The sequence below is a fragment of the Guillardia theta genome (genome assembly GCF_000315625.1).
Source record: "Guillardia theta CCMP2712 unplaced genomic scaffold GUITHscaffold_26, whole genome shotgun sequence".
Lineage (NCBI taxonomy): Eukaryota > Cryptophyceae > Pyrenomonadales > Geminigeraceae > Guillardia > Guillardia theta.
In genome coordinates this window covers 551,528-574,288 of record NW_005434648.1, presented here as the reverse complement: position 1 = coordinate 574,288, position 22,761 = coordinate 551,528, and the positions used below count along the sequence as shown (strand labels likewise).

Sequence of the window (22,761 nt, the reverse complement as noted above, 5' to 3'; positions counted from 1 at the left end):
CATAAGTACCCCTTGAAATACCGTCTTTACCGCAATTTGATCTTGGCTACCTCCCCGGCATCTACCCCCACCCCCATGGACACGCATGTCCGCCTCGCAGGATCGCTTGAGGGTGTAGAGCATGCAGAAGATGTAGGGCATTTCAGTTCCAGCGACGAAAATGCTGAGGGGAGAGGGGAGAGGAGAGGAAGGAAGTAGATAGGAGAAGGATGAAGACATGTCACAATGAGATGGAAGTGGGACAAGACGACTAGAATCGAATGTTTGACTTTGACCCACCTATGAAGGGGTACTGATGACACACAAGTGAAAGTGTTCAGAGCAGGGAAGGAATACTTGAGGAGAAGGATTTTGTGAGCTGGAAAGAAGATGTGGTGGATGAATGATGCAAGAAACCGGAATAGAATGCATGCCAGCGTGAAATGGACGACCAGCATTCGTCGATTCAGCTCCTTTCTCCACTCATACATTGCTGATGACCTGCGCCAGGGAATGTTCCTTCGTAGGTTCCTGGTATCCAAGGTTTATGCTTCTCGCGCGAAGCAAGTCTATATCCGCACCTTTGCATCTGGACCGAATGACGCCATCAAGGTGTGACAAGCAGCGCGTCCTCTTCCTATTGCTCATTCCATGCAGGGACGCCAGCTTGCCTTCGAGATTGGCATCGCCCTGAGCCTTGGATTGGCTGCTGCCTATGGTGAGTGCGAAATGCTACCGCTGTCCTCCTTCCTCCTCCACGCTCGGACGTTTCTCCACCATGGCAATGATTGAACCTGTTAGGAAGCTGACTCCTTGACGTGCAGGAGTTCGCAGCCACCTGCAGAAGGATGTGGAGCCATGGGCTCCCAAGTCCAAAGCAGGAAAGTCTGAGAAGGTAAGAGGATGAATAGATAGTCAGTTTGCTGTTTGTGATGTGCTCATGGATCAGAGCACTCTGAAGAAGAGCATGTCAGCCGAGGAGAAGGCAGAAGTCGCCAAGTTCGAGAAGTGGTTGGAGGAGCAGAGGAAGAACTCGAAGCCCGACCCCAAGGACACCGAGGACTTTAAGTTCATCACTTTTACTGAGCTGCCTCCCTTCCACTCGGGCCATCGCTCGCTCATGTCCAAGGTCCTCACTGCAGATCTCTTCGCCAAGTACAAGGACATCACCTCCTCCAAGGGCTACTCCTTCTCCAACGCCATCCAGTGCGGAGTCCTGAAGCCTCATCTTGGCGTCGGCTTCACCGCAGGAGACGAGGAGTGCTTTGACCTCTTCAAGGAGATCATCTACCCCATCGTTAAGGGATGGCACAAGTTCGACCCGGAGACCCAGTCCCACAGGTCTGATCTCAACCCCCTCCACCTCAACTTCAGCAGGGAGCAGCAGCTCAAGTTCGACCAGTACGTCGAGTCCACCCGCGTGCGCGCGGCGAGGAACATCAGCGGCTTCTCGCTTCCCTGCGGCGCCACTCCCAAGGAGCGCGAGGGGGTGGAGAACGTTCTCAAGCAGGCGTTCGGCATGTTCCAGGGAGAACTGCGAGGGAAGTACTACCCTCTCGGCAACCTCACCGCCCAGGAGGAGGAGATGCTTCAGTCCAACGGCTTCCTCTTCCAGAAGCCAGGACCAGCCCAGCTGCTTGCTGTTGCTGGAGCTGCTCGTCAGTGGCCCGACAACCGTGGCATCTTCCACAACAACGAGAAGACTGCCCTGGCCTGGTGCAACGAGGAGGACCACTGCCGCATCATCTCGATGCAGAAGGGAGGAGACGTCTGGTCCGTTTTCGCTCGCTTCTGCAAGATCTCCGACACCATCGCCGAGGCCGCGCAGAAGAACGGAGCGAAGCTCATGTACAGCGACAAGCTCGGCTTCCTCGGCACCTGCCCCTCCAACCTGGGCACTGGCCTCCGCGCCTCTGTCATGATCCGCATCCCCCAGCTCAACAAGGACCCCAAGGCCCTCGAGAAGGTCTGCGATGCCTTCGACCTGCAGCCGCGCGGGTCGTCGGGCGAGCACTCGGAGGCGGTAGGAGGGAAGTGGGACATTTCCAACAAGCAGCGCATCGGGTTCTCCGAGGTCGAGCTCGTCCAGAAGATGATCGACGGAGTCACCAAGATCATCGCCATCGAGGAGATGCTCGTTGCCAACCCCGGCATGACGCCCATGCAGGCGCTGGAGAAGGTCAAGTAACTTGTGCAAGCACCTAACGCTCTTAGACTAGCAACCCTCTTGAGTGTATAAATCGATCACATCGCACCTCTCCCCTCTTCCTCCTCTCACAGCGCTTGCCTCCTGCTGCTCCATCCCCGCTATCATCGGACCTCCGCCGTCCCACAGACCTTCATGTTTGGTCCTCCAGCGTTTATTCCTATCTACTAACCATAGATGAACGGCTCCGCGCCCACCTTCGTCATGACTTTAACTCGTCTGACCCCCCATGGCCCGTGACGCCATTCCCACTTTTCCTATTCTCAGCTCCGCATCTCGCCTCCTCCTGTGCTGCTTCTCAAATTCCTCTATCGCCTGTACACGCGTGAGCCTTTCCTTCTTCTCCGCTTGCGATTCACCTCCTTCTGCCTCGTCCTTGCCTCCTCGATCCTCTTCTCAAGCTCCCTCATCCTGCAGGTAAGAGTTGAGCGAGATGGAGGCAGGTAGAGACGCGGGGGAGTTAGCAACAGGCCGGGCAGCAGCAAATGGGAGCAGTGAGACTTTGGCGTCTGCTGGGAAAGAAGGGGGAATGGGGAGGAAGAGGACGGGGAAGGAGAGGAAAGCGGGGGGAGGAGGGGAGGGGAGAGAAGGGAGGGAGATTACCTCAAGCTTTTTTCTCCCTTCACCGTTTCCACATCGATGCCCGTCTGCTGATCTTCCAGCTTCTTCAGCTTCTGTCAAGGGGTCAAAGGAAGTCAATCGAAGTCTTTCATAGGACCGCAACAATCCCTTGCAGGCGAGAAAGTAGCTCCTGCGAGACGACAAAAGTCAGAGGGGGACGAGGAGGGGAACGTGCCACTGTACGCAGACCTTGCAACGCTGCCGCGCTTCACTCCTCTCTTGCAGGAGATCTTGCTCCTGCGCATGCACGTCGGAACATAATCGAGAAGGAGGCAGGAGGTGAAGTTACCTTCCTTGCTTCCCTCAACCACTCGAACGCAGACTGGGCGCCTGGAAGCTTTTGGAATCTAGCAGATACTTGGCTGAAACGACCTCTGCTATCACATGCACTGTATGACATAACAGTGACAGACCTCTCGAGCGGTTTGTTGACGTAGCTGAATTGATTGCCCGGACGAGGAATCACCTGTCATGCAAACAGTTCACACAGAGGACCAAGACAGCAAGGTAGCTTTCCTGCATCATGAACTCTCGAGTTTGCCCCATAACAGAGTTCGTTTCCCTGTCGAAGACACCAAAAGCTTCGACAACGTTCACGCGCTCTGACTTGTGCGAGATCATGTCTTTGTTCACGTAGATCGAACTTATCAGCTCTTCTGTAGTCATCGAGACCGATGAAGGGTTAAAAGTTCTCATGCCGAGCATCCCCCGTAGTTTCTCGTTGAGGATTTTGAACTCTTGGACAGTTCGCTCGAGCAAAAGTCTTCTGCTGACAAGGAGGAGATACTGACGGGTTCCCCGCATCAGTAGCACATGGAATGCCTTGTGGTCCCACGAGGAGGAGAATTCTCTGCAAGGCAAATCAGAACAGCCCCATCAAGGCTCTACGGTATCATCACTTGCTGTACAAAGTGTCTTCGACATCTCTGTGTCTTGGATTGGAGCACTCAAACCCCATCTTCACAAACGTTCCTTGTCTGATAAATGCCGTCAAGAAGGCTCTACATCCCAGCATTGAGAGCAAACCTTCCTGGAATGGCTTCTCCAAACAACTTGGCAAATTCGTTGTTGGGAAACTGTGCATCGCCCTGTCCGGGAACGCCTTGAACGAACACAAGCTTGTCTCCTTTCTCAACGATGTGGCTATACATGGCAGAGTACCCCTCCAGGATCTCATCCACGCGCAGGCTGCCATGGTCGAAGGCTAAACCGACACCAGACCTCCTGGCCTGTTCCATGTCATCATAGCGACGCGAGGCCTCTAGTCCCTCTCCTTGGAATGAGCGAGGAAGAGAACGAGAAGATGGAGGAGCTGGATGTCCTGCAACGGGACTGCATTCAGTCTGTGAGCGGTCGCGGCTCCTGATGTCTTGGGCATGGCGCCGTTCCAGAATCGCCGTCGCCATCACAGCAGGATTGACAGGCCCAATCAGAGGGGGTCCAACAAGCCAAAGGAGGGGGTTATCAGTTTCCTCGATCGTAGGGTGGGGTACTTCTGAAGGGGTACTAGCAGGCAGGAAGATGCGGTCATGAGGGGTGGGTGGTGGAAAAGGAGGAAGAATGACGGAGGTGGGACTTTGGAACGAGGCGAGACGGTAGAGGAGAGAGAAGAGGAGAGGAGAGGAGAGGAGAGGAGAGGAGAGGAGAGGAGAGGAGAGGAGAGGAGAGGAGAGAGAAGAGGAGAGGAGAGGAGAGGAGAGGAGAGGAGAGAGAAGAGGAGAGGAGAGGCGAGAGGAGAGGAAAGGAGAGGTGAGGTGAGGTGAGGTGAGGAAAGGAGAGGTGAGGTGAGGAGGAAAAAGAGTAAAAGAAAGAGAGGAGAGAAGAGAAGAGGGAAGGAGAAAGAAGAGCAAAAGAAAAACTGGAGAGGAGAGGAGTGTGTAGAGGAGAGCACAGGTGAAAGGGCTGCTGAAAGGACAGCGAGGGGGACAGCACAGTACTTCACAGTGAAGGAGTAGTATAGGAGCAGACTGGAAAAGCTTCGGACAACGTCAAGGACGCACATCTGAGCTGCTCATAAAAGTGCTGTGATTTTCAAGCGCCAAGAAGTGGCAAGTACGGACCTATAACCTACGTTCGTCATAGTTATCTCCAGCAAGGTAGAGGAGCAAAATGGCAATTCTGCCTCTTTTCAAGGTTGCGATCTTAGCGATACGACAAGCAGCAAAGCCCATGGCCAACGTTCTGATAGCTCGATCCATCAAGTACGACAGGGTCAAAAGGACATGCGCAGGGGCTGCACAGATAATGCACAGGATGGAGATCAGAATGAAGTTGTTCGGAACGAGCATCCGCGTGAAGGAGATTGCTCCCCTCGCAGAAGAAGAAGCTATTAAGCAAGGAGCCACTCTGATCTCTGAGGGGGTGGTGTTCGGCATCGGGATCTCCCTTCTCGTACTGGAGACTCGTCGAGCCAAGTGGAGCGAGGGAATCAAGAACGAGAAGCTCGAGAAATCCTTTGTAAACCTCGATGAAAGGCTCGATGGCATTGAGAAGTCCATGCACGATGTCGACCATGACGTCTCTGTGCTCGCGAGCTCCTCCGCTTCGTTCCTTCCCCTCAAGGCGGAAAGGCTGCAGAGGATGCAACAGGGTCAGACGTGAAGGCAAGTGATTGACCTTGTTGCATGATGTTTGGAGGGAATTTTGAGATTGAAGTAAATCTTCAACGCATCTGTCCCCATCGGATGAAGAAAGAAACAAGGACTACTGATGCGTATTTTCATCTTTTACTTGTTTGCAAGAAAAATTTAAGCTTCAGTTGGACGGTCAACCTTGGTTCCCTCATCAGCAGCAGGAGCTGGTGCGGAGGTTTCAGTGGCGTTTCCGTGAACTTCCATGAGCTTGGTGATATCGAACTTGGGGGCCTTAAGAGTCTTAACCTTACGAATGTAGACATCCTTCAAAGGATAGATGCACTGCAGAAACGAAGGTGTCAGAAACAAACTTGCAACGATCTTTTAACATCAACCTGGCAAGCCTGCTCGATCTGGGTGCCAATAGAGTTAGGGATGAACTTGCGGACAAGGTCCTTCAGGTCGACGGTAGAAGCCTCCTTGGTCATGATGTCGGTCATCTTCTTGCGGATCTGCTTGATCTGAGCAGTCTGAGCGTAGGTGGTCTTCCTCAACTGGTTTGCCCTCTTCTTGGTGAAGGCAATGCAGGACATCCTCAACTTGTAGCCGTCGGTGGTGGTGACGTCGACGGTGCACTCGATGGTGGTCTGCCACTTCTTGACGAGGGAGCGGATCTTGTCAGTGGTCATGTCCATTCCGTAGAAGTTGCAGAGGCAGTTCTTTCCGGAGATGTCCTGCAAGACGAGTCAACCGAACGCCCAAGGCAAGGCGAGGACGGCTAACCATCATCTGGAGCTTGATCTTGCGGTAGTTCTGGTCCTCGTCCTTGTTCAAGTCCGCAAGGTTGGCCTCCACAACGCGGCCCTTCAAGTATTCGGTGGCAACGCGCATGCCAGAGCTACGGGTGACAAGAGTCTTTCCAACGTTACGGATCTGCAGCAGGACGATCACGAGGGAGGAAGACGAACGTGCAAGGGAAATGAACCTGGAAAGCATTGGGCGCCTTGATGTCGTACCAGTCCTTTCTGGAGAAGGCGTCTACCTGCTTTTTTCCTTTCCCCTTTTTACCTTTGCTAAGACGCTTGTTCTTGCTGAGAAACAGAAGTCAGCGACCACGATTGCGGTGAGCAGAGGGAGGAAGGTAGGAAACACGAAATCAAAGCACATGGGGGACATAATCCTAACAGGTTCAGAAATACCATCAAGTACAATCCTCATACACATCCTATTGAGCCAAGTTCCAACAATTTTCGAATCCTCTACGGCAACTGCGAAATAGCTTTCATGTTGCCCCCTGCGGGAATTCAATGCAGTCGTTCCAATCCTAGTCAATCCTTGGCTTGTCGGCACTCAACATGTCACATTATCACGCTGGATGCCAAGTGTGAGGAAATATCCCTCATTTTGTATGCATCAACAGCTGTTCTCCACTAAAAGTTGAATCCATCCCCTGATCTTCCCCTGTCATTCCATACCACTTGGAAAGCCATGAAATACAGGATTCAACATCAAGAACACAAGACACAATGCAAACTCAACACATCCTTCACATCTCGTGCATTCAGAGACGTTCAGGATATTGTAGAACTTCATCACAGTGACAGGAGGAGGAGGAGGAGGAGGAAGAGAGCGGGAGCATGCGTTACCCGACAGCCATAGCTCGTGAAGTCCACAGTCGGCCTGCACGAGGGATTTTTTTTTAGAGGGTTGGTGTGTTGAGAAAGGGGGGTACTTGATTTTCACAAGTTGGACAATTATTTGAAATAAATGAGAGGATGCGTAATTGAATCATAGGATTTCAACTAAATCAAACAAATATGATGATTATTTGGGAAAAGTTGTTGTTGTTCAATTACCCCTTCTTGTGACCTTTAATAAAGGGGTGTCAGAATCAGTGGGTCGGGTATGACAGAAAATAGAACGAGAAAGGAAAGTACCCCTGAAATATCCCAACAAAAAGCATCAAATGAAGGGGTAGGGGTCTCACTACCCACCCACCTACCATTTAACAAAACAATCTCCTCGCCTCCATTTCCCCGCCGGGCCTCGGCACCCGCCCGCCACCGGCCCGGACTGAGTGAACAATGTACGAGGCAAGTCTTCTGTACCAGGTGAGGGTACCCACCCTCACCTGGTCTGTCACCCTGAAAATACCAGGTATGTGAAACTCGAGTCACCGAGACGAGAGGTCATGGGGAGGTAGGGGTGTATACCCCCACCCAAACTTTGCCCTAATTGATAGGGAGGGGTGGGTGGACATCGAAGAGCCATCGCAATGCCGTTCCTCACTGCGCTCGAGTGCTACCCCATGGGAGGGTACAGGACAGGCCCTTTCTCCGCTCCTCCTCTCCAGACGGGATGGGGAAGCTTCGATGGCTGCTCAGGATGCACCGACTGCCAAGAGAACACTGATGTCGAGGGACAGAGCACCTTCGTCAACATGCCCAAGGGCTCTTACCGCGGGTAAGTCAATGTCTTGCGAGGAAGGAACATACAGGATCGGCACCCTCCACATTAACCTCTGATGTACATTATGATATAGAATATGGTATAGAACGTGATATGGAATGTGGTATAGAACGTATTTTGGAATGTGTTATGGGAAATGAGATAGAAAGTGGTACGGTATATGATAAGTTGCACAACAGAAATTGCAAATGATATGACACATGATATAGAATAGTCCAGACAAAGTAGCATATGATACAGTATGTGACATGGCAGCAGATATAGACTATGATAAAGCACATGATAGCCCAAGTGTAACAAGTAGTCAGTGAAAAATGACAATTAAGGGAGCAAGACGGAGAGATGGCAGGATGGTTCCAAAATGAAAAATTATTTCTCATTTGTTGCTCCTTCGATAGGATTTTCCAACATACCTGTTCTGTTGAGTTGAATGGATACTGACTCTCTCGTTTTCCTCCTCCCTCCTCTCTCCCTCCTGTTTTCTTCTCAGGTATGTCGTCATCATGTAATCGATCCGCCCCCTCCAGCGTTCAACTTCAAGGAATCTGATTCCTCCTGATACTATTTGATGTATTACAACTACAACAAGCATCGCATGATCCGCCTCATCTAGCGTCCATCCTTGCAATCGAGCTCTTGCGATTCTTGAGGAGGAAGTACCTGTCCTTTCCTTGCTGCACAAGCTCGTCGATACACTCCTTGATGGACACCAGCCAGTCTGCGCGCTCCCTGAAGTCATAACACATCACCTCCACCCTGCATGTGTTGAAGATCAGGGCGAAGCCTAAACAAGCTTTCTGTGGGGTTTCTCCTATCGCGCTGCTGTCAAGGGACGAAGATTGCGGCTGAGCGTCGATCTCGATGTTGACCATCTCGACCCAGGACATAATGAAGGCAGGAGTTGTCTGGTTGTGGTTCTTGTAGAAGGAGATGTACTTCGGAGTGATGCAGAACCATCTCCACTCCCACTTGAGCCCGCTGAGTTGCTTGCTCCCCTCAGCGATCCACTGGGACCCTCCCCCGTATCCTCCCTTCTTCCTCAAGTAGCCTGTCTTGTGCGTAAGATGCTTGTCTGAAGCTTCTGCGTCCTGTGCGTTTGGAGTGTCTGTGCTGAACAACTTGAGCTGCTGGCGCAGACGCTCGTTCTCCGACTGTAGAAGTTCCACCTCGTCCCATAGCTGCTCGTCCCCAAAGTCCACGTCATCACGAAAGCCTGTAACGTTCTTGGGAGGAGGCTCAGTGTGAACGAACCAGAAGCTGTGTGTATGCAGCTGCTGGTTGATTTCTTTCGCTCTGTCCTCCGGCACGTCCTGCTCTATCCTCATCCTGGCGGCCAGCTCGCCCTTGCTCAAGGCCTCCACGCCCTCCTGCAGCAGCTCTTCGCACATCTTCACCAGCATCCTGGACGTTCTTTCCCCCTCCTGCGGTCGCTGCTGCTCCTTGCCGAACTTCTGCTGGTACGCGAAGTAGAGGCGGGAGAGAGCCTGGCCGAGCTGCTGGCCGATGGTGAAACTGATGCCGTCGGAACCGTCGGAGTTGGGCCCCGTGACAGCTTTGGAGAAGGAGGACATGAGGATGGCGAGCAAGCAGCCTAGGAAAATCTGAGCGATGAAGATGGAGACGAACAGCATGAAGGCATCGGCAAGAAGCGGCGAAGCTCGTCGGAGCGCTGGGAGGTCGTAGTTGTTGACGCACCTGCATGAACAAGTCACTCTGAGAAATGACATGTCATTCGAAGACGAATCACAACAAGAGTAAAACGTAACATCCAGATTGTGCGAACAAGAAATCCCCAACAAGACTCTCTCTCCCACGATCAGCGCACTGGTCACAACATTGAATTGATTACATCTCTAAGATTGACGTAAGCGCCAAGTCCATGCGGTAGTAGGAAGCGGTGCTGGAGCCGAAGAGAAAGAAGCCCATCAGGGCGCAGAGGATGAAGGCCGCGCCCAGCTGCATGCCGAAGTGATAGATGTCGACCCAGGCAATCTGGAAGGTGAGGGTGAGAACGTTGAGTTTGTCTTGGAAGCGATAGAAGGAGAAGAAGCGCAGCAAGCACAGGAAGATGTTGATGCCGTTGAGCTGCAGCTGCTTCTGCTGCATGTTGCTGGTGGCCTCCAGGATGGGCTCGTACTGGTTGCAAGGGAGTTTGATGGGGTTTTGCAGCAGGTGGACGATGAACTGATATCGGTTGACTATAGAGTAGATGAAGAGGAAGAGGTTGACAATGTCCAGGAGGGTCCAGAAGGAGGTAAGGAAAGCAAAGAAGCTTCTCCTTGAGCTACTTAGCTTCTGAGCGGCCGTGACGAAAATTTCGCCCACCTGGTATCCTATCATGAGGGAGAAGAGCAGCTCCACAAGCAGCAGCCTCGTTCCCCCGCTGCCCGCGTACGGTTCCATTCGTATCCCCGACGTGACGAGGGAATAGGGCGTCGTGTCGAGCCGGTCGATGCCGCCGCTGGGAGAGAAGCGGACGGTGAGCTTGCAGAAGGTGAATATGTTATAGTTGCCGTTGTAGAGAGCGAACTTGACCTCAATGCTCCTCGTGTGCTGGTCGATCCAGAGCGAATCTCTGAGCCTCCACGCTAGTTCCATGTGCACGTCTCGCTCCACCGACGCCCTGAAGAGCTTCCCGTACCCGCCGATGCTCTCCTGATACCTGAAGCAGTCAAGCACCTCCTGCCGCTTCACGTCCGCCTGTGCCAGCACGTCCTGGTTGTTGGAGAATCGAGCGTCGACAAGCCCTAGGTCCTGGACACTTGGAGGGGAGACAGCCAGCCCAAAGTCTGCCCTGGACTCCTGGCGGGAGATGAAGGGAAGGTACCACTGGCTATACCGCGAAGAGGAGCGAGTCTTGTTGTCGTAATCAGACCTCTGCTGGACTATGAGCAGGCCCCCAACCAGTCGGTTCATGTAGGTGATGCCGTAGCCCAGGTCTCTCTCGGGTATCAGCTCGTCGTTGTAGTACTGCGCCATGAAAATCTTGCCGAGAAGCCCTCCCTTGGAGGAAGCGCCTGAGAGGGGGTGAGATCAGAAGAGGAGGAGAGAAGGCAGAGAGAAGTGAGTCATGGAGAGGGAGAGAGAGGGAGAGAGATGGGAGGAAGAGAGACAGATAGAGGGGGATGATAGGAGGAGGTCATGAGAGGAGGAGGTGGAGAAGAAGGTGGAAGGTCTCTCTTTGTTCAAGTTCACCAGGCGAGTCTGTCTGTGCGTACTGAGTGTAGGCTACAGTCGGATCCGCGGGTTGGGCCTCTTCCTCTCCGATCTGATGTTGCAAGGGGAATGAGAGGAGACTGCGGAACAAACAAGACACGCTGACCAGATAATCCCACAAGGTCAAGTAATCCGTCACCCCTGTAAGGTCCAAGTCCTCGCTGAAGACTGTTCCCCGGACACTTTGGCCGATATCGTACGCATCTGTAGGAATGTTCTGCAAGGACTGAAGAGATGGATCATCAACAGATGTTCTCTTAAGAATGTTCGCGTCAGGAACATACCAAGACTGCAAGGAAGACGATGAAGAAGATGCAGTAGTATGAGAGTGACATGTATCCTGCCTTTACTTCATCCCATGTCTCGATGTTTCCTGAGCATGAGATAAGTTGCGATGATGAAGGAACGACGATAGTGATCGTGATGACAATCTAAGACAAAGGTGGGGACGGAGAGAAGGATGATGATGGTATGAAGACGATGATTGCAAAGTAGAGGATGATATTGAAGAGGATCACGAAGGCAATGGAGATTCAATTTGTGATGATGAAGATAGATTACTCTTGGTGTCTTTGACAGAAAACTGCTCCTCTGCTTTAAAACTTGTGTGCTATTTGACATGTCAAGTCTTGCAAATTCAGTGATCGCTCAGTTTACCTGCGCAACAGGCGCTGGTGGTCGAGGTGTATCCGGCAGCCAGTGATCTCTTGCTGTCTGCTGAGTGTCCTGAAGCTCTAGACTCTCACGTGAGACACTCGGAGGATGAGGTAAGGGAGGGAGGAGGGAGAGGGGAACTTTGGAGCAAGGCAGAAAGTGTACCTTTGAACTTGAACACATCGAAGATGGAAGACTTGGGCCTGTTTGCACGGGAGACCTTGTTGTACTCAGTTGAGAGGCTTTCACTAGCCGCCTTGTCCAGTCTCAGAGTCCGCTGCACCCTTGAGAGGTTCTCATAACTTGTCATGAACTCATCGTTCCTGACTGGAAAGCCATGACCCTCCGCGCGAGACACCATGGAAGCGGAGGGAAAGTTAGGATGGCCGATGCTGTGCACTTACTTCCTGCTCAAAGCTGCCATCATACGTGTTCACCTTGTCCTCTGCCTCCTCCTCCCTCCCAACTCTCCTCCTGCCTGCCTTGCCTGAACAGCGAAATCGTTCTGCCCAAAAAAGGTTGTCAAACCTAGTCAAACTCGCGAGATCCCCGTTTCAAAAAGTCTTGGCGAGAGCAGAACAAGGGAGAGCAAGCGCTCGGTAGAGAATAGAGAGAAGAGGGCAAGGAAGAGAGAGAGGAAGAGCTCGGATAGGAAGCGAGTGAGGACTAGCCGATGTATCAAGTCTTGATGTCTTGCTCCAACCCGACGACTGATTGGAACACTGTTTACTTCCTGGTAATATCTGCAACTGTCTTCCCATAGTTTTGCTTTGCTTACCAATGACCGTCAGGTCGCATTCTGCCTACTCTCCGGCATCTTGTCTGCAGCATCTTTGCACGTGAGATTTGACGTGACTCGAGGGCTGATGCGCAAATTGCGTTCGGGCATGGAAAACATGATAGAGGGAACAGCAGAGAAGGAAGAATGATCTAGCGTGCGTGAAGTCTGGCACCAGAGGGACTCTCGGGCAAGGCAACAAATGCACTGAGCATATTCACACCTCTTCCTTCAGTCATGTGCACCCTCCAACACACCAGTGTCTTTCTTTGATTGCTGACAACAGCCAAAAGTACAGTAATCTACTTAAGTTCTTGTCCTCAGGCTCTTCTTGACGACTTGTAGGCTGTTCCAAGTGCTTTACGGGCTCAGTCATCAGAGGCTGGCACGATTCTGTTTGAATCTGGTCGGATCAGCAGCCATGGCTAGTTTTCTGTCTTGCCATGCCAGTGCACGTTAATAGTCCTCCATGTTGGTGCACTAGTAGAGAAGAAGCAAACAAGAAGCCAATGTTGCCTGACAAAGCAAGAAAGAAATAGGCTCGTAAGGAGCTATGAGTGGAGGGAGGAGGAGAGGTCGACTTTGTATTAGTCGAACAACATCTCTGAAACATCCGAAACTCTTGGGAACGAGCTGAAACTCTCGAATTCAACCATCGCAACGCTGTCATACCGTTGAAAAATCACCTGCACTCAGGCAGCAGTCATTGCAATCGTCAGATTGCAATCACGGAAGGTGTATTTTGAGGCAAAACCAACATGCTATGAAAGTAGTGAACCGCGTGAAGACGTGGACCCTGCAATGTTCAAACCTTGAATGCTGTCTGATAGTTGAGATCCCGAGAGACTGAATGAGTGTTGGAATCTTGTTGCTTTAGTAGATTCATATGCTGTCTGCCTCAACCGCCACATTTGCAGTCACCTGCCATTGCTCATGGCCGGGCCCCCGAGACGCTCCGGAGAGTTGCGTTGTCGTCAGCCACTCAGATGGTTGAGGCGGGCTCGAGATGCACGAAACCAAAAGGGGTTGGAAGACCGAACATGGCTAGCTGGTCGATTATCAGCTGGTGTGAGGGGGTGGCTACTACATCCGCTCTGTCAGCAAGTACCAGTCTTATTGAAGGGGAAGGGGGGAGGGTGGGGGTCCCTTGTAGCCGCCTCGAGGTTGAACTTGAGTCCCTCCAGCATCGAAAAGAAGTCTTTTCCCAAACAAACCAGGTTCAACCGTCGCATCCTTTCAAATCCTCGTAGAGACACGATAATAAGTATTCGTCCCCAGCGCGCACAACATAAAAGGGCAGTTCCCTGCACAGCGCCTTACCTCTCCCCTCCTCTCTCCCTTCCTCATGAGCACGTCAGTCCGCATCTTCCCGAGGAGGAAAACTCTCCAGCGATCTCTCATCATCTGCAAGGGAAGGCAAGGCGTCAGCCTGCAGCGCTCCACCCTGACGAACCTGTTTCACCTCCCGCAAACCAAGGCTGCCGCCTCTCTGGTGACCCTCTCCCACCCTTGTCGTCCTCTGACATCTTCCCACTCCCAGGGCTTGTCGCTCACTGCCTTGAAGAGCGCATGCCGGCGGCTGGGCGTCACCCGCTGGCCGTATGAGCGCCAGTCTCGTTTCAAGAAAGCAGAGCGTGCAGAACAGAAGCAGCGAAAGCAAACGGACGCGTCGAAGGAGGAGGGCGGAAGCGAGCGAGTCGAGGGAGAATATCCTTTAGACCCTAAGTGGATAGCATGGTACATCTCCGCCAGCGAGGAGGAGGAGATGCCATGAGAGATGAGAAGCTTTTGTACTTTACCCATCATGCCATCGCACCTGCTTGACCCCAAATCAGCTGTTGATGCGGTTGTGTCTGTACACCAATGATATGATACTCGAGATGCTTAAACTCGGATTCAAGATCAATAGGCGTAACGCTGCCTCTCTTGAGCCATCATAAGACTGATCGTGTGTTAGCGTTTGAGAGGCGGGCGAGAAAACTCGCGTCCTTCCAGAGAGTGGATCCACCTTATCATTACATCTTCATATCAAAATTGCTAGTGTCCTCTCAAACACCAGCACCAGCAGTCTGGGCGAGTATGCGCCTGACAACTCCGATTTGTCTTCCCTTCAGCCTACAAGTAGGTCGCGGTGGTTCAGAGAAGCCGCCGCGGACATTGTTGGCCGTAGTGTTGTTGATTATCATAGGCTCTCGGAAGATCCAGCGACAGGGTGTTGGTGATGTTATGGAGGTCGGTGGCGTCGATGGCCGACCACCGTGGCAGGCCTTGGCTCTGGAGGACTGCCCAGCTGTCTTCTACCTCTGGTGCCCACGAGATCTCATGAGTTGGCGCTCCGCTGGGGCAGTCCGTGAGACCGAGAAAAAGAAGGCGGGACAAGCAACACACACCGAAGAGCCCGTCGAAACTGTATAGTAACCCACTGGGCAATTCAAACAGAACGTGCTCTGTTCGGTGTTGGAATGGGTGCCAAGGGGGCAGGCAAGGCAGGTAGTCTTTCCATACGTATCCTTGTAGCTTCCAGTTGGGCAGCGCTGGAAGTCAGGTCCATAACGATAGAATCCAGGAAAAGCGATGCATGTAAAGTTGAAGTAAGATTCTGTAGGCAGCTTCTTCGAATTGGCAGGGCATCGTTTCACGCAGATATCACCTAAGTCGAATGAATCAAGCGGACAGCGCTGGCAGTGGCATGGATCTGTTGATCCTACTGGAGCGTAAGGTTTTGAAGCAGGACAGATTTGACAATATCGCAAGTAAGCTGAACGAATGATAACAACGCCAGATGCTCCACCAGAAGCCTGCGATGTATCGCCTTGAAGGCTAACTTCTAGCGCGATGATTGCACCCGAGAATCCACCGACACCACCGCGAGATCCTGTATCCGGAGCGCCATTCGTTCCAGTTATACGGCCGGAATAACCACCGATCCCACCGATACCGCACATGCTCGCTGTATTCTTCCATGATATGGTCAAATCGCCATCCGATCCACCATAAGGCAGCGAAGTTCCGGTGATGTCTGAATAGATGCATACACCCGGGATTCTGCCGTTGTATGTTTGATCGTATCCTATTCCTATGCCACCGGCGCCGCCACCACCTCCGCTTCCACCAAAAGGGCTAGTGACACCGGGATAGCCTTGACCGGAAACGCTTCCGCCACCACTTGAACTTCCACCGCCACCGCCACCGGAGCCACCGTGTTTCCATTCACCCCGTACCATCCACCCATTCCGCCACCAATGGCTACGTAGCTAAGATTGGCGCTGGTCAAAGAACTATCTGTACTGTTTCCTTTCACTCGTCCCCTGCCAACCTTCACGGTATACTGACCAACAGGCAGCCAGAAGTCATGAACACGGATCGTGCCACCGGCTCCACCACCGCCGATACACTGACCTAAAGCCACGTACTTTCCGACTGCGTCACCGCGCAGAACCGCCCCCTGCAATGATCAGCATGATGACCAGCGATGGCATAGTGACATTGACACTGTAGGCGGTCTGATCGCCGCCTGTGTCGGTAAATTTCCAGTAGATATTTTCGTTATTGCTGAGCTTGGTAAATGGAATGTTGGAAGACATATTCGCCTGTTCGATCATGTATGAATCAGCAGGGCAGGTTTTCGATACGTTCTTGCACTGGTCGGCTCCGAAGCTCGCATATCTGGACCAAGGTAGATATTTCGCGGTAGGACAGTTCTTTCCGTCCCGGTTATAGCCAGCAATAGCAAGACACTGATCAAAGGACGAAGATTGGTTGGAAAGCGTTATGGAGTATGAAGGGCAGTTGATACAGGCATCGTACCCGATGAAGTCTTTGTAGGTGTTGATGTCACAACTGACGCAGATTTCGCCGTGAAGCGTCTTGAATAGCGATGACGTGAAGTTCTTGTATTTGCCGACCGGACAGGACTTGCAGTCTTCAACTTGTAGCTCGCTTTCTTTCGGACAGGTGCAGACTGTTTCCGCTGTTCGTTGTTGTGAATCCAAATGATCATCCGATCAGCCAACAGCGCCGGCTGAGGCAGGCCCGTACACTATGGGGCTATGAGATAACCGCACACAGCCTTGTCAAGTCGCGACCATGTTGAGGCTGGCGAAAGAGGGAAGCGATGAGAGTAGAGGAGATGGAGCAAGTCCTTAAGATGAGAGGAGATGAAGAAGTTACTGAGAGATATGAGACCTCACTTGTCGATGAAGACAACTGACACATCTTGAGTGACACACGCACGACAACAATGGACTCGTACTGCCCAAGGATCGTCGATTTGCTGCGGAGAGTTCCGGCAAAGAAACTTTGGAATGGCGTGCAGTCTCCATCTTACAACTTTCTTTTTCGAGATAAGCCGAGAAGCCTCATAGAGGTCCAGGAGACCAGCCAGTGTCTGATTGGAGTTTGTTGCCTCTATGATAAATCCCAGACTGAAATCCCAGCTGGACTACTGGATGGAGCAGAAGAAGATAGCAGCAATCAAGATCACAGGCTTGATGAATCGTTGCCGGTCAACACAACAGGGATATTTGCATCTCCTACAATAGCAGAACTGGCTAGAAACATCTCTCCTCATTCATATCCCTTGTCCAAGTTGGATGGATATTTTGGCACGGAGAAATCGCTGAAGGGAAACAAGAAGTCGAAGACCAAGAAAAGAAAAGCAAAAGTCGTTTTTGGAAGTCAGTACCGGGAGGAACCAGCACCACGACCAAAGAGTCCCGCAGTGAATCAGGTACGTCATGAAGATGTTACGAGGTCTTGAGAATTTGATGCGATGCCATGTCCCTAAGTCCGGAAATCAAGTTCACCGTGCTAGAGATCGCAGTGATGGAGGATATTCCTTTCATCAAGTTGTGAGCTACCTGTGAATGTGATAAAAACTCTGACCTTTGTTTGATAGGAATCAAACACCCATCCCCACAGGTATTCCTCTTTGCCAAACTTTTGATGTGAAACTAGAAACATCTGTTGTGATCAGATCCAGATGCTGGAGTGAGATGGGTGGCGTTTACCTTGGGATGTCTGTACCTGAAGGATATTTTGAGAAATTAAGCTTCAGGTCAATTTGTAAGCTGAAGTTCCCAAGAACTCTGAAACGAATACAGGATCTTAGCGTTGAATATCTCCAACTCTGCTCAACTGTTCAGAGCAAGGTGCTCGAAAAACATCGAGGATCTAGTCAACATCAGGTTTGTGAATAGAACGATGGATGGTGTCTTATCTCTAATGTGATTTACCTTCACAGTTTTTCTACTGTGAAGAACTACGTTGCACCGCAGATCTGTTGGAGCTGCGACGTTACAATCAGGTGCTTTGTGAATTCATCATTGACAATGGACCGCTGACTTGTTCTCATAGCTGTAGGTTCGACAAAGAGCTCTTCGGCCACGTGGAGATATTCGTCAGCAATCGGGCAAGAAATGGCGTGCAGGGTGAGAAACAATCATTGCGACGCCTTCTGAATGATCAGACTTGTCAACAAGGTCTTGAAGAATCCTCTCCTTCAAGGAGCGGGAGCTGGTTTCGAAATCTGCCTTCTACAAGTCAGTCGCAACTTCCCAGCTCCGTCCGTTCCACCACCAGCTCGTTGATGGACGAGCTTGCGTCGAAGTCCAGCGAGAGCATCTTCATCCCTGTTGGGATCGTGCGAAGGTTGCGGAAAATGTGAACACCGTTAGCCGCTGATCTGAGTGGAACGCAGGAAGGGAGGATTTGATATGAAGAATGCGCATCTCAATTACTATCCGAGCCCGATATCAAGCTCTTCGTTGTCTCTTCGATCACCTCCTGCGATCTCAGATCTCTTCACTGCACCAGTGTACAGCAAGCAGTTCGAGGCGGTGAGCATATGAAACAAGTTCATGCTAGAAAAATTCAAGACATTTACTTGTGAATTTCAGGTCGAAACTGTTTCTTCGTCTTCTTCCCATACCTTCAAGTACTTGCCTATGCATATCTCACCATCAAGACCGAGCTCAGTCGCTGAGATGTTTCTGGTGAGACGGGGATCTCAGATTTTGCTTGTGGCTTCTTCCCACTAAACGCCTTGAGGGCAGGGTGGCACACAAACCGGAGAACAACTTGAGCGAAGAAATTGTTTGCCACCACTGAACTCCCTAAAGTCCAGGTTGACCAGTTGTTCTTGATGATGCAAATATCTTCTTCGTTTATCTTGCTCCTACTCCTTCTGCTCCTACTCCTTCTGCCACTGCCCATCCTCCTCCTCCTCCTCCTTTTCCTCCTCTTGTTTCGAAGCTAGTAACATATCGTTCCAGATCTTGGGGTGGCAGACTGAGATGAAGGACCAAGTTATCACTTTTATGATGTTGTGTTTGAATGTTATAGAAGAAAATCGAGAACGTACAGCTTCCATGTTTCCTTCCCTACCATTCCCTCCATCGCTTTTTGTTGCACAATTGAAATCTTTTTATGTTTTACGGTTGTTTTGTTTACAACCTTGAGGTCATGGATGAAGAAGCAGCGCGCATTCGGAGCGTTAGCTACAAGATCAAGTGAGACCGAGCAAGATAGCTGAACCATCCATACACCCTGACCTCCTCCTCCTCGTCCTCGTCCTCGTCCTCGTCCTCGTCCTCGTCCTCCTCGTTCTCGACCTCCACGACCTCCACGACCTCCACGACCTCCACGACCTCCACGACCACGACCTCCTCCTCCTCCTCGTCGTTGTCCCCTCCCTCCTCCTCCTCCTCCTCCTCCTCCTCCTCCTCCTCCTGGTTATGTTCGTCGTCTTCGTCATCCCCTTCCTCGTCATCCTCGTCCTCGTCCACTTTCACGTCCTCGATCTCGTTCTCGTCCTCTCTTTCTTCTTTTCCTTCTGGTCGTCCTCGGAGCCGCCCTGATCCTTTACACCTGTCTGAACATCATTACTCATCGTTTCTCTTTCCTGCCTTGTTGTCTCCACTATGTTGCTATCTCATTTTAACCCTGTCGTTCGAGTGTCTTCTCCACATGTCCCGATTCGTTCTCTCTGCTGACAGAATGCTGGGTGAAATTTGATCTGCAGGCATTTGAAAGAGAAACTTGATGAGATTGAAGAATTGCTGGTAAAGAAGAAGAGGGGAGAGACGCTCGATGTGTACCAGCTCAACAAGATCGGGACGAGGAGAGCGAGGGAGGAAGAGATGGAGAAGCTCCTTGCGTTGAGGAGAGAACATCTCAAGAGCGCTCCTGAAGCGATCTGCCGGCAGTTTGGAGCATGCGGAAACTGTGGCGTTGAAGGCCATGAGACCAAGGACTGCCCTCGTCCACAGAGGAAAGAGAACCAAGGGGGAGGTACAAAGAAAACTGCACAGCAGGACAGGATTCGAAACAACAGATCGAACGTGCAAGAGGGCAAGCAGAGAACGAAAGCTTGCGATGACCAACCTCCGTCCTCTCGCCATGAACAGCAGGACAGCTCGGCAGGAATCGAAGAGGACCAAGACTGTCCTCGTGTGCTCTGTATTGCAGAGAAACCGTCAGTCGCCAACACCGTTGCCACCATCCTGAGCAACGGCAGGAAAAGAAGCAGATCGAATCCTGCAGGGCATGCGCCCATGTGCAGGATCCACGATTTCTTCTACCACTTTCAACCTGCTAGGAGGAAGAGCCTGATCAGTTTCACCTCGGTCATTGGGCACGTCGAGGCCATGGAGTTCGATGAAGACACTGGTAGCGATCCGAGGAATCTGTTCGGGGCCCGGGTGAAAAAGGTGTTCGAGACTTCGGTGGAGGAGGAGGAGGTGGACCGGCACCTCTTGAGCCTGGCGGAGGGACGGCAGTACCTCTTCCTCTGGTTGGACTGCGACAGGGAGGGGGAGAACATCTGCTTCGAGATCCTCAGGCTCTTCCGGTCTCGCGGTTACTTCCTGTCTGACGACGTGGTGTTCCGAGCACGATTCTCTGCTCTCTCCTCCGACAGCCTCAAGAGAAGTTTCTCGAGCCCAGGGAAGCCCAACGAGGAGGAGGCCATGGCGGTGGACGCGAGGCAGGAGATGGATCTCAAGGTGGGCGTGACCTTCACCCGCCTGCTGACCAGGAGGTTCTTGGAGGGTGCGAGGAGAAAGTTCAACGACAGTAAGCTGAAGCTGCTCTCCTTCGGGCCCTGTCAGACTCCGACCCTTTTCTTCTGCGTCCGTAGGGACGAGGAGATCCGGCGATTTGTCCCCAGGAAGTTCTGGAGGATAGAGGTGGAGGTGGAGGTGCTGGTGGGGGGCAGCAGGAGCAGGACGCTGGACCTCAAGTGGATGCGAGGGTCGACCTTCGATCGCAACCAAGCTCTCCTTGCGTTGAGGTCCTGCCAGCAGACCTCGCATGCTCGGCTAGTGAGGGTCGAGAAGAAAGAGCGATCCCTGGATCCTCCCCTTCCTCTCAACACCGTTGCTCTCCTTCAGCTCGCCTCTCTCCGGCTGGGCTTCTCCCCGGCTAAGACGATGGCAATCGCTGAGCGCTTGTACACGCGAGGATACATCTCCTACCCGAGGACGGAGACTAGCAGGTTCCCTCCCTCCTTCGATCCCTCCGACCTCTTGCGACCGCTCGTGGACGGGTCGCAGCTGGGAAGGTTTGTGGAGAAGATGCTGGAGGAAGGATGCGTTTCCGTCCCATCCCGAGGAGTCGATCGCGGTGATCATGTAAGTCTACCTTTCGCATCGTTTCCATCCCCTCCTCATACACCTCCTCCTCCTCCTCCTCCTCCTCATCATCATCATCATCATCATACACCTCCTCCTCCCCTCCTCCTCCTCCTCCTCCTCCTCCTCCTCCTCCTCCTCCTCCTCCTCCTCCTCATGATCCCCCTTTTTTTGTCCCGCCGCCTCCCCCCTCCTTGCAGTTTGCCTCCTCGTCTTCGTCGTCCTCCCCTGGCTCGGACTCGTACTCTGACTCTTTCGACAGCCGCCGATCACGCCGATGAAGAGTGGGAGCATGGGTAGTTTGGGAAGGGAGGAGAGGAGACTGTGGGAGCTGGTCGCTTCGAACACCGTTGCGTCCCTCATGCCCACTTTCCGCTTCCTAGAGAGACGAGGCATCTTCAAGCTAGGAGGGGCGGAGGATGGAGACGAGGAGGGGAAGGGACGGACACAAGGAGCGGGGAGGGGGAGAGGCAGAGGAAGGGGGCAAGGGAAGGAGGAGCAGGAGGGGGAGTACTTCACTTTCTGCTGCCACTCTACCAAGCAGCGGCTTCACCTGGGGCAACTCCTTCCTACCATGATCGCCTCCCTCAACTTCTCGCAGGACCTGCAAGTCCTTGAGGAGGAGGGGACAAGGTCTGTCCCAGTGAGGAGCGTGAGGGTTGTGGAGGAGGAGACGAGTGCTCCTGAGCCGCTGAAGGAGGCAGAGCTGGTGCAGCTCATGGACAAGCACGGCATCGGAACAGACGCGTCCATCTCGTCCCATATCGCCAACATCCTGGCGCGGAGGTACGTGCAGGTTGTGGACGCTTTTGGGAACCCGATAGAGGAGGAGGAGGAAGAAGGGGAGGGCGAGGTAGGAGGAATAGAGAGTGTTGGAGATGGGCAAGGGGGACAGATAGGGCGAGGGAGAGGCAGAGAGGGAGCAGCGGGTTGGGAGAGAGAACGTGGAGCAGAACGGGGAGGGGCGACACATGGAGGAAGAGGAAGAGGAAGAGGAAGAGGAGCAGGAGCAGGAGCAGGAGCAGGAGCAGGAGCAGGAGCAGGAGCAGGAGCAGGAGCAGCAGGAGGGGAAAAGAGGTTGGGGGTCAGGCACCTGAAACCAACGGAGCTGGGGCTGGCGATGATCGCGGGGCTGCGGGAGGTGGACGAGAGCTTGGTGCAGCCGCGTCTGCGGGCAGCGATGGAAGAGCAGGTGTCGCTGATAGCTCAAGGAGCAGCGAGGAAGGAGGAGGTAGTAGACGTTAACCTCGCTCTCTTCCTGGAGAAGTTTGACCGTCTGCTGAGCATGCTCCCTACCGTGAGCTGCTTCCTGGAGGACCAGGGTGAAGGGGGGAGACTACTGTTGGAGGAGAGGAGGAGGAGAGAAGGTCTGGGAGGTGGAGATGAGGGAGCGCAGGACGAGGAGGAGCAGGAGGAGCAGGAGGAAACACGGGAAGGGAGCGTCTGGTCGTCCCTTTTCACGCTGACGAGGAGGGAAGAGGCGAGGAAGGAAACGCTGCCGACGAGGGGAGAGCAGGGAAACTACAGGAGCGAGCTGAATCGATTAGATCGCATCCTTCGGTCAGGGCAGATCGACAGCCTCCGCTCCTTGTTCGCCAGCCAGGGGCTGGAGGGGGAGAAGCAACGGGAGAGAAG

General features: G+C 52.7%; 10 protein-coding genes across 11 annotated transcripts; 5 read left to right on the top strand and 5 right to left on the bottom strand.

Annotated features, from left to right (window-relative positions):
* Positions 1-487: 487 nt before the first annotated feature.
* Positions 488-2,167, top strand: GUITHDRAFT_86388 (hypothetical protein; the record flags this gene model as incomplete). The annotated part of the gene is made up of 4 exons (XM_005834364.1): positions 488-591; positions 637-697; positions 804-874; positions 929-2,167. The coding sequence occupies exons 1-4, from the start codon at positions 493-495 to the stop codon at positions 2,165-2,167; spliced, it is 1,470 nt and encodes a 489-aa protein (XP_005834421.1). The 5' UTR covers positions 488-492.
* Positions 2,168-2,395: 228 nt separating this feature from the next.
* Positions 2,396-4,044, bottom strand: GUITHDRAFT_106883 (hypothetical protein; the record flags this gene model as incomplete). The annotated part of the gene is made up of 9 exons (XM_005834363.1): positions 2,396-2,500; positions 2,545-2,596; positions 2,789-2,859; positions 2,904-2,936; positions 2,996-3,043; positions 3,096-3,168; positions 3,273-3,656; positions 3,706-3,783; positions 3,833-4,044. 9 exons carry the CDS (start codon positions 4,042-4,044, stop codon positions 2,396-2,398), a joined length of 1,056 nt encoding a protein of 351 aa, XP_005834420.1.
* Positions 4,045-4,930: 886 nt separating this feature from the next.
* On the top strand, positions 4,931-5,299 carry GUITHDRAFT_46539 (hypothetical protein; the record flags this gene model as incomplete). Its single annotated transcript, XM_005834362.1, has 1 exon — positions 4,931-5,299. A coding segment is annotated over one exon (369 nt), but the record flags the coding sequence as incomplete, so codon positions are not given.
* A 217-nt stretch (positions 5,300-5,516) lies between these two features.
* GUITHDRAFT_162724 lies at positions 5,517-7,052 on the bottom strand. 2 transcript variants are annotated; one of them, XM_005834424.1, is made up of 5 exons: positions 7,026-7,052; positions 6,365-6,470; positions 6,163-6,312; positions 5,775-6,113; positions 5,517-5,721 (listed from the first exon to the last, which is right to left on the bottom strand). In XM_005834424.1, exons 1-5 carry the CDS (start codon positions 7,034-7,036, stop codon positions 5,554-5,556), a joined length of 774 nt encoding a protein of 257 aa, XP_005834481.1. In that variant the 5' UTR covers positions 7,037-7,052; the 3' UTR covers positions 5,517-5,553. The 2 variants fall into 2 exon arrangements, with proteins under 2 accessions (XP_005834481.1, XP_005834480.1); XM_005834423.1 differs by having other exon boundaries at positions 5,518-5,721.
* A 588-nt stretch (positions 7,053-7,640) lies between these two features.
* On the top strand, positions 7,641-8,444 carry GUITHDRAFT_152110 (hypothetical protein). The gene has a single exon (XM_005834361.1). It carries the CDS (start codon positions 7,655-7,657, stop codon positions 7,844-7,846), a length of 192 nt encoding a protein of 63 aa, XP_005834418.1. The 5' UTR covers positions 7,641-7,654; the 3' UTR covers positions 7,847-8,444.
* Positions 8,445-8,453: 9 nt separating this feature from the next.
* Positions 8,454-12,079, bottom strand: GUITHDRAFT_106880 (hypothetical protein; the record flags this gene model as incomplete). The annotated part of the gene is made up of 7 exons (XM_005834360.1): positions 8,454-9,543; positions 9,698-10,865; positions 11,044-11,116; positions 11,171-11,290; positions 11,349-11,437; positions 11,722-11,790; positions 11,884-12,079. The coding sequence occupies 7 exons, from the start codon at positions 12,077-12,079 to the stop codon at positions 8,454-8,456; spliced, it is 2,805 nt and encodes a 934-aa protein (XP_005834417.1).
* Positions 12,080-15,572: 3,493 nt separating this feature from the next.
* Positions 15,573-16,496, bottom strand: GUITHDRAFT_106879 (hypothetical protein; the record flags this gene model as incomplete). Its single annotated transcript, XM_005834359.1, has 3 exons — positions 15,573-15,941; positions 15,982-16,336; positions 16,402-16,496. The coding sequence occupies 3 exons, from the start codon at positions 16,494-16,496 to the stop codon at positions 15,573-15,575; spliced, it is 819 nt and encodes a 272-aa protein (XP_005834416.1).
* Positions 16,497-16,736: 240 nt separating this feature from the next.
* Positions 16,737-18,534, top strand: GUITHDRAFT_106878 (hypothetical protein; the record flags this gene model as incomplete). Its single annotated transcript, XM_005834358.1, has 9 exons — positions 16,737-17,225; positions 17,394-17,416; positions 17,472-17,552; positions 17,599-17,682; positions 17,739-17,801; positions 17,858-17,925; positions 17,977-18,145; positions 18,195-18,333; positions 18,394-18,534. 9 exons carry the CDS (start codon positions 16,737-16,739, stop codon positions 18,532-18,534), a joined length of 1,257 nt encoding a protein of 418 aa, XP_005834415.1.
* A 459-nt stretch (positions 18,535-18,993) lies between these two features.
* Positions 18,994-19,385, bottom strand: GUITHDRAFT_106877 (hypothetical protein; the record flags this gene model as incomplete). Its single annotated transcript, XM_005834357.1, has 2 exons — positions 18,994-19,328; positions 19,382-19,385. 2 exons carry the CDS (start codon positions 19,383-19,385, stop codon positions 18,994-18,996), a joined length of 339 nt encoding a protein of 112 aa, XP_005834414.1.
* Positions 19,386-19,947: 562 nt separating this feature from the next.
* Positions 19,948-22,396, top strand: GUITHDRAFT_50898 (hypothetical protein; the record flags this gene model as incomplete). The annotated part of the gene is made up of 4 exons (XM_005834356.1): positions 19,948-21,126; positions 21,389-21,636; positions 21,760-21,925; positions 22,202-22,396. Coding segments are annotated over 4 exons (1,788 nt in total), but the record flags the coding sequence as incomplete, so codon positions are not given.
* Between the last annotated feature and the right edge of the window lie 365 nt (positions 22,397-22,761).